We start from the raw sequence: 14,064 nt of genomic DNA, 5'->3' as shown, positions 1-14,064 counted from the left end.
TTATTTATTATTTAGTATTCATTAGTGAAGAATGACGTAAATGTTCTTTTAGTTTTTCAGATTTTCCAATAAGCTGTTTTCAAATTTAACGTAATCTCTGTTTCTTAGTTTTAGATGTTTTTTCCTCAGTTGGTCGACTCAGAAATGAGTTGCCAGGAACTAATCCCAGCCCACCTCCCACACCTGTGGGTCTCTGGTGTATCAGTACAAAGGAAAATTTCACAATAGTTTTATTGCCTGTTCCAGCTTTCCACCACAATGGTCCACAGGCCGTCTCCCATACACCTCATAATACACTCTTTAATGTATTTAGTGAATTAACATATGGCGTACTGCATATGATGGATGAATTATATGATTTTTGGTTATTTTTGTGTATTTAAATTGTGTATTTCGGCACATCCTGTTCTCTGCCTCTTTGTTCACATTTATTGGGCAAAATCTTAAGTTGTCATGAAGTCGAGTGTTAGCAACTATTACCAGATTTTATGTTTAGCTCTCATTTAAATCTTATTAATAATCCATCATATTAAAAAGTAAATATTGTTTGTCTCTTTGTGTTAGCACTCAGATGGACTGACCTGTTCGGACTTTAGCTGAATAATCAGGATTTATTACTGGGTGAGTGCTCCTGGAAGCGTAGCCTTCTGTCAGTCTGACTCTCTCGTATATAAATCATCACATCTTGTTTACACAGCGTCTTTTTGAGAAATAGTAATATGTACACAGACTACGAGTTAGTTTGAAATGGTCCTTCTTACCTGCCCATCTCCATCATCACTGCTCCTCGCTGGAAGAAGGCGACAGCAAGGCGTTCATCCTTAGCAATGGTTAAGTCTAAAGCCTGGATAGCAGAGAGGGGAAAGACGACATCAAAGCTTTACTGTACGTGTGTGTATACTCACGAGTGATACAGTAAATAATAATGCATGTACAGCTTTTTATTGACCTTCTTTGTATGTTTTTCTTCATCTTCACTCCTTCTCTTTATCTCTCTCTCTCTCAAACACACACACACACACACACACACACCAATGATCCACATACAATGCTCAGTTTGCTCATTTACAACCTGGAAAGTCCAGGATGTTTCCTGATTTGACAGCGTTTGTGAAATAAGCAGTAATCCCTGACAGCCACTGGTTAAAGATTATAGACGTTTCCATTTCAATCATTTGGAGTGACTCACCTTCAAGGCCAAATCCAGCTGCCCCAGGGCCAGGTAACATGAGGCCGTATTAAACAGCGTGCGAGAAGTGGGCTCACTGATCTCATTGAGTTTGGCCAGAGCTGTTGGCCAGTCCTTCGCATCCACAGCCTCGACCGAATTTTGCCACAGTTGCAGTAACTCAGTGTAAAGCATCCTGTAAGCCAGGAGTGGAAATACAAGACAGAGACACTCTGATGTCAACAGGTGACATTTGATTTGATTTTTTTGCATTTCCGTGTTTACTCTCAAAGCAGATGATTTTATCACAGTTACTTAATGCGGTTATAAAGTTATTCATGCATAGAAAAATAATTTATACATATTCTAATTTTTCTTTTTTGACCCAATACGAACAAAACAGGAAACCCTTAAAATCTGATAACAAATGTCACTTTTAGACTCTCGTTGTGCAAACACAATATTTATGTCTCATATTGGTGCATTACATTAAAAATAGGTGTAGACATATAAGATATATATATAGAGGTGTGTGTGTGTGTGTGTGTGTGTGTGTGTGTGTGTGTGTGTGTGTGTGTGTGTGTGTGTGTGTGTGTGTGTGTGTGTGCCTGCCTTCATCCTATCATGGTGTTGTTTGAGGCTCTCATATATATTTGTGAGGGTTTATCTTACTGACAGTAAATGTTGGTCGCTCTAAAATGTGTTACACTTCAGTGAGAGCAAGTCTGAAGATTTTGTCATTATTCCCACATTTTCGGAATATCGATGACAATAATAACTCTTTGTGTTAAGAACAATAGGAACTTCTGTCAGGCTGAAGAGAAACTGGTGTGAATGTGAGCACAGATGGTTGTCTCTGTGTTAGTTCAGTAACAGACTGGTGCCTCTCGCCCTATGACAGCTGGGGTGAAATGTAAAAGGATCAATGAAAGGATGTTTAAGGCAGGAAAGAAAGAAGTAGTCTGATGGAGAAGAGTACGGTGATGTAAAACAGGAAGACAATTAGACAGGTATTAGAGAAATACAGAATATATCGAACACAGCAAAAAGAAGGAAAAGATGCAGCTGGAGAGAAAGTTCACTGATCTGTAACATTCAGCACAATTTTCCTGGAATACTTCCTTGTACCATATGCAGTGCCTGTTTGCCTGTGCTGCTTACTTCACTTCACACAAGTTTAAATGCTTCTCTCTGAAATATCACTCCACACTCAGACTGCTGCTTACCTTTTGTTCCTGAATGAGCGGCTGCTGTGAGTTCTGTCAGTGTTGGTCTCTCGTCCTCTGGACCTGTCTGTGCTCACAGGGAAGTGTGAGTAAGACATACTGGTCTCCTCAGAAGTCTCCACCCAGCTGCAACAAAGAGGTTCTCTATTCACATTCCTGAGATAAAAGCCACAGTGGCACAATGACTGTGGAATTCACCTGTTAACGCTGCACGTACCGTAAGAACGGCCGTTACAAAATACATGAATTGCCCATGATTTACGCATACCTGTTTGACATTATGTCCTGATTCTAGTCATATATCATTTATAAGTCTGAGTCAGTGGATTTATGTTTGCTTTCATTTATACAGCTGGTCTCTCTGAGGCTCAATGTCTGATCATTAAACTAACAATGAAATACCTCACATTGTCCAGTGTTTACAGTCATATCATATTACGCACCTATAACTATGGTGTAGCTTACATTATATCTCCAAGCAGTTCTGAGCTGAATCTATTCACACTGACCTTTGACCTACCTTTACCTGAAATATTTCACAGAAGGAAACGAGGAGACAAAGTCATCTGTTTTCCAGAAATCACAGCTCTGCACAATAGAAAGCTAACAGAGGCATTAAAAACTGCCATAAAGCTGCAAAACAAGGAAAAGGATGACTTTTTTATTCATACCTTACTGGGTCAACCGGCTGCACTGGTTGTGTTTTACTGTTTATGTGCACCACGAGTCTTATCATGGCCCTGCCCATTAAAGAAATATGTAAGCACTTTGTTGCAGTTGCTGCTGCTGCTAAAAGTGAGGGAAGTTTAGGATATCTCTGCATTGGACATCCTAAATTATCTGAGAAAATCATCATCAGTATGTAAAAGTCAGGAACAGGAAACAAAAAAAGTCACTTTAAGGGAGAAACCACATATTTCTTCCCGTCAGTAAGACGTGAAGATCTACAGCAATCTGCAGTTTTTTGGTTTTTCAGGTGTGTAATTTTTCAGCAAGAAAATGATCTAGAAACCTCTCAATGCAGAAAAAAACCTGCACAGAAAATACACAATGTAGCTGTGAGTCATAGATTAACCTCCCACAACCTGGATTTCGGCATTATTCAATCAGCATGAGATCATCCTAACAGATAACAGAAGAAAAATCATCAATTCCCAAAGAATCTACTCGGAAAAGCTTCGAGAAATGTTGGATAAATTCAAGAAACTATAAAGAAACTTACTAAAGAGAATTCAGGCCCTGTTGGTCACGCCAAATATTGACTTTTAATCTCTTTAGAGCTGTCAGTAAGTCAATATTTTTCCCATTTCTCAAGCAGAAATATTTAACCACAACACTGAGAGGTGTCTCAAGACTCTTTCACGGTACCATGTATACGGTGACATTTTTGTTTATTTTCATTTTGCTGTCAGGTAATTTTAATGCAGATACTAACTAGAGTAGAAGAGTATTTAGAGTATTTTGAGAGAGTGTTTTTATACGTGTTAAATCTTGTCATGTTACTTCTACAAAGAACAAACGTATTCTCGGAGATTTGTTTCCGCGTACTCGGGTACGGGACTGTGAACCTGAAAATTCCGACTTATTCAAGAAGGCACTTAAACACATCACTGCGACGTTGGATCATATGACGTGCGACGCAGGCGTAGTCGGGAATTTAAAAACTAAAGGACTTTCTGGCCAGTTGTACTGTGACGTGATTTTGGTGACATCCGTGGACATGAGATTCATTTTGTCCTCCGTGGCGCTCGTCTTGTGTGTTGACGTGCTGCACAGTCTGCCGCACACGTATTTGCAGGTAACGTGACACAATGTTTTCATCATGTGTTACTTCCGGCCAGAGTCTCGTGATCCAGTTAGCCAAACTGGCTGCTCCGGTCTGTGTTCATGTAAAGCGCGTTTTTAAACTACAGCCGGAAAGTCAGGTGAACACCTGATGTTGTAAGTTTGCTCAGGCGCTGATTTTCATGGTTTCATTTTCATGAATTGCTGAAGCTGTGCGGTCAAATATTAAAACGTCATTTCATGCTCCATCGTTTATTTTGAGCGACCTGCACCGTTACAATAATTCATGGCAATATTTTTGCTTTAGATTGACTCTGTGATTGACAACGTCATATAAAAACTCGGGAAGACCAACACCCAAATTATGAATGATCATAAGCTGACCTCCCAACCCAGTGTTCATTCAGTGCTGCTGGTTTCAGTCACTGTGCAAACGTCCTGTTTCTAAGGTTGGAAACCTGCAGTCAGCTGAGACTGAAGACGTCAGCTGATGATGACGAAACGTCCAGATGAACACAATCAGCTGGTGTTGCTTATGTGATGTGTTTTTCTGTCTCTCTCTCTTATAATGAAACTACCATAAAAAATTAGAGACTTTATTTTTTGTAACTGAGCAATGTTGCAGAGTCAGCAATAATTGCTTCCCTGCTATGTTGTGGTTCTGCAGTTAAACATGAAATTCTCTGAGTGTTCACAGATTTGAAGAAGGGCGAAAGTCACACTACGATGGTTTTTAGCAGACCTGGTTTATTTTCCACAGGAAATAGTCGGCAAACATGGATTTACTAATGCCAATAATTGGATTTGTGCCCACAGCAAATTTCCAAGGAAAGATATTCATGATTAAATAAAAACTCCTAATTTCTCAGTAGTTGGTTCTTAATTTTTGTTATTCTCACCAATGTAAGTGTCTGTTGTAGATATCTGTAATTTAATTACAACTACTGATATTTTATCATTAAATAGTTAAACTCTATTAAAACTAGGGATGGGAACCAAGAACCAGTTCCTTGGATTTCTTATTGATCCCACTTATTGGTTTTTGTGAAATCAGTTGATTTCCGTTTGTGTGTCAGAGGAGGAGAATAGCAGCGCAGTCTACATCGTGCACATGCACATTACTTTTAAAGGATGAGGCGCAATGGTAAAGTGGAGGCTCCATCCCAGGACAGCTGGGTTATACTCTACAGACAGCATGGGAACGTTGGGAACGTTGGGAACGCCAAGAGCCCAGAGTGATAAAGCTGAGTGTTTTGTTGACTTCGGCCCAGCACAGCTTGAGCTTCAACAGGGATTTGTTTGTGGTGTGTGGACTGGAGCCTACAGGTTTATATGCTTCTCAGTTCCCAATTATAACTGTTGTAAGTTTTCATTTAATAATTAAAATATCTGAAAATTATTCAGATATTCGATCGTGGCTCAAGAGTTGGCAGTTCGTCTTGTGATCGGAAGGTTGCTGGTTCGAGCCCCGGCTCGGACAGTCTTGGTCGTTGTGTCCTTGGGCAACACGCTTCACCTCCCGCCTGCTGGTGATGGCCAGAGGGGCCGATGGCGCGATATGGCAGCCTCACCTCTGTCAGTCTGCCCCAGGGCAGCTGTGGCTACACCTGTAGCTGCCTCCATGTGAGAGTGAATGAACAGTGGTGTTGTAAAGCGCTCTGAGGGTCTCGAAAAGTGCTATATAAATGCAATCCATTATTATTATTATTATTATTATTATTATTATTATTATTATTGTTATAGTTGTCACTGGTGAGAATACCCATTTTCTATCTAGATGGTTTCCATACTACAGATATCAGACATGGATTTGAAATGACCATTAAATGCCTGATTGAGGAAAAAAGTTACCAGTTTGTGCACAAACCAGTAACAATAATTCACAATGTAAAATGACACTCCTGTTTAAAGTCTTGATCTTTATGCATTTCATTCCTTTTTGTAGTCACGACAGCATCATGACGCAGATCCACGGTTCACAGAGAAGTTTTTCACTCAGACTCTGGATCACTTCAACTTCAACAGTATGGGAAATGGGACATTTAATCAGCGCTACCTGATCACAGGTGAATGTAGTTCCCTGTTAATAATATAAGATTATTTCAGCAGCAAGTGATCCGTAATATCGGTCTCTCCTGTCCTCTTAGATCAGTACTGGGAAAAAGGCTTTGGACCCATCTTCTTCTACACTGGCAATGAAGGAGACATCTGGGAATTTGCCCTGAATTCTGGATTCATCACAGAGCTGGCTGCACAGCAGAGGGCGCTGGTCATATTTGCTGAGCATGTAAGAAGATTCTTTTACAACTCAGACAGTGTTTGTGACCAGTCTATTAGTGGCTCAAGACTATTTGCACCTCGTGTAACAAAAAGGCAAGTAGAGTAAAGCTGAAGCTAGAGTAACGCATGAGGATGTAGGAGGACGTCCTCATGCTGGACCTGTGAGCTGCAGCAGCTGGACCGTGGCTGCCCGTCTTCTGATTGTTGCTTAAAGCTTGAACTTCTTGTTTGCTTGTTTCTGTCTAACAGAGGTACTACGGCAAATCGCTACCATTTGAGAAAGACTCCTTCAACATACCTCAGATCAGCCTGCTGACGGTGGAGCAAGCCCTGGCTGACTACGCCATCATGATCACTGAGCTGAAACAGCAGCTGGGAGCCACAGACTGTCCAGTCATCGTGTTCGGTGGCAGGTACGATGCCCCTAACTCACACCGACATCATTGTTCTCTGCTTGTGTGACTTGCCTTTAGCTGTGCTTTACACTGTAGGTATTTATTTCTTTACTTTAATATTTGGGCATATTCAACAAAGCCTGTTAAAGCCGGTTTAAATGAATGTGTATATCCTGCCCCTAGACATAACAACTTTTGATTCCAATTTCTAATAACTTGCTTTAATTAGATTTTTACTCATTCTTAAAATAATTTTTTTAATTGGATATTAAGTAGAGATGGACAGGAAATGTGGTTAAGACATGCAGCAAAGGTCAAGGGTCAGGCTTGAACCCAGCTGCTCACGCACTGAACTAAAGCAGCAGCCTGCAATGAAACAAGCTTCTCTGTTCTGACAGTGTAAGGTTACTAAAAGACATTTCCAGGATAAATAGTGTTTGGGAATCAGACACCAGATCTAACAGGAGCCGCAGAGTGCAAGCTTCAGTAACCTCTGTGTGTTCCTGAAGTGTAAAATGATCAACGAATAATAAGTTGACAAGTTTAAACACACAGGTATTTACAATTCTGGCATGTGTGAGTCTTCTTTATGATATATGCTGATCTGTTGTTTATTGTATCTGCTCCTGCAGTTATGGTGGGATGTTGTCAGTTTATATGAGACTCAAATATCCAAACGTAGTGGCTGGAGCTCTGGCCGCCAGCGCCCCCATCCTGTCCACTGCTGGCCTGGGAGACTCCAGGCAGTTTTTCCGAGATGTCGCGAGTGTAAGTTGCTTCCTTTCCTTCTCTCCCAGCTCGTGACGCTGTATGATTGAGAGGCAAACATGGAAAGACTTTTCTGTATCCACCCACTTTAAAGTGATCTTTAACTAAGCTGCAAGTATGGACAAACCAACCAGACAGAGCTTTTAAACAGGCCCAGTGTTGTTGTTGAAAAAGGAAGTGAGCCCATGTATTTACTTCATGTATAAGCTTCACACGAGGATTATCCTGCCCACTGCACTTCCTCAGCTGAGGACGTTTGCTGACATGCAGTGTTTTCGTGTTGTTGTTGCCGTTTTAATGCGTTATGGTCTTACTGGGTTGGACAGAATGAGCCAGGATTAAAGAAGAAGAGATTGCAGAGTCAGAATCACTGCACTTCTGCTCTGATACTTCATTATTGGGTTTAATCAAAAGGAACCTGTGTTGCTTCCATTATTTACTTATATGAACAATGCGCTGACTGAAACTCATCCCAGGCTCTATAGTAACCATTGCATTTTCCTCGGATGGTGGAGCTGGCATCGAGTTCATTGTGTTTCAGTAATAAAGCTGACGAAGAAAGGAGAAGCACAGTTTGTGTTGTATTGTGAAGACTGAGTAATATGCCACCTGGTGGTACTTGCTGAGTGACCTCGGGGCTAAAGAACCCCTGATTTACAGGCAAGCCTCCACGTACATTTGCAGATCACTGTGGATCTGTCATGTCTGAAGTGTGCAGACTGCAATACACACAGTAGTTCTGCTAAAACTCCTGGACCTCCTAACCTTCGGTAGTTATTCACAAGGAAACATCTTGATTGTAGACTGACAAGAAAGTTTTAGTCTCTGAGGAGGACAAATGTAACCTTGATGGTTTCCAATGTTATCAGCATGACAAGCAGATCCCACCTGAGGTGTTTTCTATGCGCCACAGTGGAGGGGGCGCCATAATGGTCTGGGGTGCTTTTCCTTCAGTGGAACAAGGAGGTGCAGGGGCGTCAGACGGCTGTTGGCTGAGTCCAGATGTTGCAGAGAGCATCCCTCATGACCGAGGGCCCTCGTCTGTGTGGTAACGACTTGGTTTTTCAACAGGATGATGCTACAGCACACAATGCCCGTAGGACAAAGGACTTCTCCCAGGAGGATAACATCCCTCTGTTGGACCATCCTGCGTGTTCCCCTGATCTAAATCCAACTGAGATCTTTTGTGGATGGATGACAAAGTTTACAAAAACAGTTCCAGGCAGTAGATGCCCTTCATGCAACAGTCTTCACCACTTGGAGAAATTTCCCCACTCACCTCATGGAAACGCTCGCATCAAGCATTGACGTGATCAATAATAACGGTGCACTCATTACTGGGTTCATGTTTGATTTCTGTGTTTGGGGTTTACGTGGTTTGTGGAGGTGCGGCCCTTTGATCAGGACTGTACATAATGATTATGTGCTCTCATGACCATCAGCTAGGGGATGTATGTTAATAATGGAAACCATGTCCTGCAGGAACTTTCAACCCTGTGTCAGTTTTCTGTGGCTCCTCAGCGTTGCCATGCTACTGAAATGAAAGTGTTTTCCTACCATAGCGTTGCAGTAACCGTCAAACTGATCTTTCTTTGGCTCCAGGACTTTGAGAGTGTTTCCTCTGACTGCACAGATGCTGTGAGAGGAGCTTTTCATCAGCTGAAAGAACTGGCTGAATCGCAGGGTAATGAAAAGATGGCTTTAATTTGAACTGCTATTTAAATATTCAGTGACGCAGTGTTGCTATAGCAGCACATCGCACAAAAGGTTTGTTTTCTCTTTGTCGAGGACTTCTGATAAAGAATATGTGGTGCTACTTGTAGTTGGAAAGTCCTGTAATAAAAAGTAAAGTAACTGATAATGAAAAACTCTCTTCTGTTGTCGCCAGAGTATCGCCACATTCAATCAGCGTTTGCCCTGTGCAAGCCTCTATCATCTGCCCAGGACATCCACCAGCTGAATGGTTTTCTAAGGAATGCCTTCACCCTGATGGCCATGCTGGACTACCCTTACAGTACTCACTTCATGGGGAACATGCCTGCCAATCCTGTCAAGGTACACAGGCTGAAGAAGGACGTGTGGCGTCTTTTCCAGACTATAATTTGACAGAATGCTATAAATAACACTGTGTTACAGAGAAATCCGAGACCATAATAAGAGTCTTTCACTAGCAAGGATACGGTTACTGGTCAGGGCTACCGGTTGGAGAAGACCTCTCTGAGGGCCGGTGACAGATTTCATTAAAGTATAAACACATTTACAAAGGATGCCACACCAACAGAAGTGTTATAATAAGATGCAATGAGGATTTTGTGTTATTTAAATGATAAGCCGTGCTTGAGGCTGGTCGAGCCTTGGATACCCTCCCCAACACGTTTCATTGATATCAGGGAGCATGATAATGGAAGAGCTCACCCCTAGAAATGTTTTATTATAGAGTACAGGTGATCATTGTGAACAACTTAACACCAGCATGAAGCCCCCCAGACAAAGGTGACACAGCTTTGTCTTCCAGGTAGCCTGTGAAACCATGCTGGGAGGATCGGACCTGCTGGGTAACCTCAGAGACACTGCAGGTGAGCCTTTCAGTGATGATCAATACTTTGTTTAAACAGCACAGCTAGGACAGAGAGCATGGGGACAACAAGGAAGTAGCACTTCTCACTCCCGGCATTCATTTCCATGTGTCTCTATGGGATGCGCCTCCCTGCGTATTTCTGCCCATCCTGATTGGCTGGTGATTGTAATGACCGCGTCACGCACAACCAACCCTTAAATAACTTGCACTATTATGTAACCATTGTTCAAACACCTCTTCTCACTGCAGCCTGCTTTAGACTGGCTCGCTTAACTGTACCTAAGCTTCAGGTTTGCTGATGATGTTGTGGAGAGGCCTGAGTCTAGGGGGCAGGCTAGAAGCATCGTGGTCCAGGATCTGGAGGTGTCTGAGAAGTTCACGAGTGAACTGCTGTCCATCATGGACCCACTCCATGTGACACTTTTTGTTTTCAGTAAATAATTCAGACCGTTCTCTATAAACTGTACCAAACCTTGCTGCTGGTTTTCACTAATGACGTTTGCACCACTGTATGATTAGTTCTTCAAATTCCTTGTGTTATTATTTTATTTGATCACTGTTGTATATAAAACTTTATGTCACTTAATGAGGCCTTCGGTGTGGACCTTTGGTACTTCTAACAATGTTGGGCTTTTGCTTTTTCTCTCTCTCGCTCCGAAGGTTAATAACACGTCTGTATGTGTCTTTCATCTTTCAGCGATCGTATACAACGCCACCGGGATTCTGCCCTGTTTTGACCTGTACAGCCTGTATTTGGAGTGTGCTGATCCCACTGGGTGTGGGCTGGGCTTCGACAGCCTGGCCTGGGACTACCAGGTACTCCAACACCCACTGGTGAATTAGTAATACCACATGTGTGACATTACTGATCCACTGTGGCAGAATGGGTATTTTCAGGGATGCCACAGTCGTAGTATGTTTCGCCGACCTCGTCTCCTCCTGTTGCTTCCAGAGCACTAAAGTGAAAGTTATCCCAGTCACCAGTCTCCTCTGATTAAACATGTGCATTTTTTGCCCTTCCCCATTCATAAAATGATTCAGATTTATCTTTGTGCTTTGGTGAGTCCAGTTTTAGTGACTCTGCACAGAGATGTTTGGATCTGGCTCCAGATGTGAATCCAGGGGTGGAACAGTAGATTAGTAGACATGGGTTTGAATCATGTAAACATGGATCTTAAAAGACACAATTTGTGGAATTGTTGATACCGATAACAGAGCAGAAGAAGCCCCGAGGCAGTACTACAGTGCTTTGGGAAGTTAGATTTCGATCATTTTAACTGTGAGTAACTGGATATTATCCTTTCTGATGTTGATGAACCTGCGTCTGTGTCGTTGCAGGCATGCACGGAGATCGAGCTATGTTACGAGAGCAACAATGTGACGGACATGTTTCCTCCGATGCCTTTCACTGACGAAGACCGCAGGCTGTACTGCTCCAAACGCTGGGGTGTGGTTCCACGACCGGGCTGGCTCAACATCCAGTTTTGGGGTGACGGTGAGAGCTGAAGACCAACAGACTGATGAGACTGACATTTAGAAGTTATATTGCACGTGGCTCAATAAAGGAAATGGTTTGTTGATTAGAGCCACAAACTACATAGTAAATGGACTGTGTCTTATATCGTGCTTTTCTACATGCCTGCCTGCAGCACAGACATTTCACCAGTTCTGCTGGGCTGGCTTGTAGTTCAGGAGGTCAAGCAGGTCGTCCCCTAATTAGAGAACTGGTGGTTTGATCCCAGGCTGCATGCCAAAGTATGAATGTACGTTAACATTAGATAGAAGTGCTCGTGTGAATGAGCCATGTTGTATAAAGTGAAACAAGAAGTACGACAAAAAACTTTTGTTGCCATAAAGTTTCAAATATGCTCATATTTCATTTTCAGTTTCTGATTACATTTGTCTCTCGGTTAGTGTTTCTAATGAAGTCTCGTGTGTGCAGCTCTCTCCACAGCCAGCAACATTATTTTCTCCAATGGAGACCTGGACCCATGGGCCAACGGAGGGGTAAGTGTGTCAACCACTTAGCTATAATTCAGTACAGCTTCTGCTTCATGTGTGTTACTCAGCTCTTTGTGCTTTAGGTGCGCACATCCCTGAGTGACTCACTGATAGCACTCAACATATCTGGAGGAGCCCATCATCTGGACCTGAGGTACAGCAAGAGCATTTTTCACTTTTTATAGAAACTCCTGAAACCTCCCAAAAATGTGCAATTGCTTCATATGGTTTTCTGCAGGGGTTCTAATGAGGCTGATCCAGTGTCAGTGATTAGTGCCAGGAAGACAGAAGCAGACCTGATTGCACATTGGGTGAAGATGGAGAGGACCAGATTACAAAAGTTTGTTTGAGCACGTTCACACAAGAATATTCGAAGTGCAGTTACAGAAGAATCAGACTGCAGCTTTTTGAGACTGTTCAATGTTAAATAAATTTATTTTTAAAAATATTGAAATAAATAAATAAATAAATAAATAATGTAAAAATGAAACACCAGTTTGTAAATGTATTCATTGTAATTTCATTTTAAATTTGTACTTTTTCAATGCATATGTTAGTAAATCAGGATCATTCCAAACCAGCAGTGTTTTGGAATCTGCCTACATCTGCATACTGCCCCGCCCCCATTTCTCTGAACGGCGAACACATTTACCTCCAGGTGAAGAAGCAAAAGCAGTGAACTGGTGACGATACGGTAAGACAGAAGCTGCACCTCTAAGGCAAGAAACAAGAAGGCTGACTGTGAAAGTTAAAGATAATTTTGTCTGAGGTCCAAAGAGGAAGCTGGAAGACTTGAAGCTTTTCAAAGTGTTTACATGGGAGTAAAGTTCAGTTAAAAATAAATGTTTGAAAAACATTCAGGCTAAAATAACAAGAGTGCTGAGTGTGACTGTATCTGAGACACTCATTGAAATAAACAATTGATATGACAAAGACCAGCAGACTGCAAGAGAAATAGAAATTCACTGAGTTTTCTAGTCTGAGCACTCATAGTTGAACTAAATAGAATAGAATCCTTTATTGTCACTGTTACAAGAACAGTGAAACAGTTTGTCATCTCTCCGTTGGCAGCATGTAGATTTACATTCAGATTCATACATAGCAACATAGGTATCTACACAAAAAAGATTTGTTATAAGTTATATACACGTGCGTGCGTGCGTGCGTGCGTGTGTGTGTGTGTGTGTGCGTGTGCGTGTGTGTGACACACACAAACACACAAACACTGGTTGCTACTGTACAGTCATATAAATAAAGGTAGGAATGTTGGTTGTATTAAACTGTAACAAATACTGTTTATAAATAAATACAGTGCAAGTGTCCATGAGTGTTAACAGCACAGTTAATCTTCAGTCAGGGTGGAGGTGGGGCATGTTTGACAGGCTGTGGGTCGAAGCTTCTATTGAGTCTGTTTGTCTTTGACCTGATTCCCATGATGAGTTTTTCCTTTCCAGTCACCTTTCTCACTCACTATGTGTTAACAGACCTCTCTGCATTGAATCATATCTGTTATTAACCTCTGTCTCTCTTCCACAGCATGTCTTTATCCTGTCTTCCTTCTCTCACTCCAACCAATCACAGCAGATGGCCCCGCTCCTCCCTGAGCCTGGTTGTGTCGGAGGTTTCTTCCTGTTAAAAGGGAGTTTTTCCTTCCCACTGTCGCCAAAGTGCTTGCTCATAGGGGGTCATATGATTGTTGGGTTTCTCTCTGTATCTATTATTGTACGATCTACTGTACAATATAAAGCGCCCTGAGGGGACTGTTGTTGTGATTTGGCGCTATATAAATAAAATTGAATTGATCGATCTGTAGCGTTTACCAGCGGGAAGGGGGGAAAAGTGAGTGTCCAGGGTTTGAGGGAA

At 42.0% G+C, this 14,064-nt stretch overlaps 2 protein-coding genes across 2 annotated transcripts in view; one reads left to right on the top strand and one right to left on the bottom strand.

Annotated features, from left to right (window-relative positions):
* noxa1 (NADPH oxidase activator 1) overlaps positions 1-3,090 on the bottom strand; it is a 7,655-nt gene extending 4,565 nt beyond the window's left edge. The window contains exons 1-4 of the mRNA XM_005733662.1: positions 3,066-3,090; positions 2,395-2,520; positions 1,190-1,364; positions 762-844 (exon numbers count right to left, since the gene is read on the bottom strand). Coding sequence (XP_005733719.1) covers positions 762-844; positions 1,190-1,364; positions 2,395-2,492 — 356 coding nt within the window. The 5' untranslated portion in view covers positions 2,493-2,520; positions 3,066-3,090. The remainder of the gene's footprint in view (positions 1-761; positions 845-1,189; positions 1,365-2,394; positions 2,521-3,065) is intronic.
* A 926-nt stretch (positions 3,091-4,016) lies between these two features.
* Positions 4,017-12,679, top strand: dpp7 (dipeptidyl-peptidase 7). Its single transcript, XM_005733617.1, has 13 exons — positions 4,017-4,192; positions 6,125-6,245; positions 6,327-6,466; positions 6,709-6,872; positions 7,487-7,622; positions 9,225-9,306; positions 9,511-9,677; positions 10,138-10,198; positions 10,898-11,016; positions 11,539-11,695; positions 12,143-12,207; positions 12,285-12,355; positions 12,440-12,679. The coding sequence occupies exons 1-13, from the start codon at positions 4,022-4,024 to the stop codon at positions 12,549-12,551; spliced, it is 1,566 nt and encodes a 521-aa protein (XP_005733674.1). The 5' UTR covers positions 4,017-4,021; the 3' UTR covers positions 12,552-12,679.
* Positions 12,680-14,064: the final 1,385 nt, after the last annotated feature.

Source organism: Pundamilia nyererei, unplaced genomic scaffold, assembly GCF_000239375.1.
Source record: "Pundamilia nyererei isolate P.nyererei 1_Seehausen unplaced genomic scaffold, PunNye1.0 scaffold00053, whole genome shotgun sequence".
NCBI classification, from domain to species: Eukaryota; Metazoa; Chordata; class Actinopteri; order Cichliformes; family Cichlidae; genus Pundamilia; species Pundamilia nyererei.
This window is presented reverse-complemented; position numbering and strand designations above follow the sequence as displayed.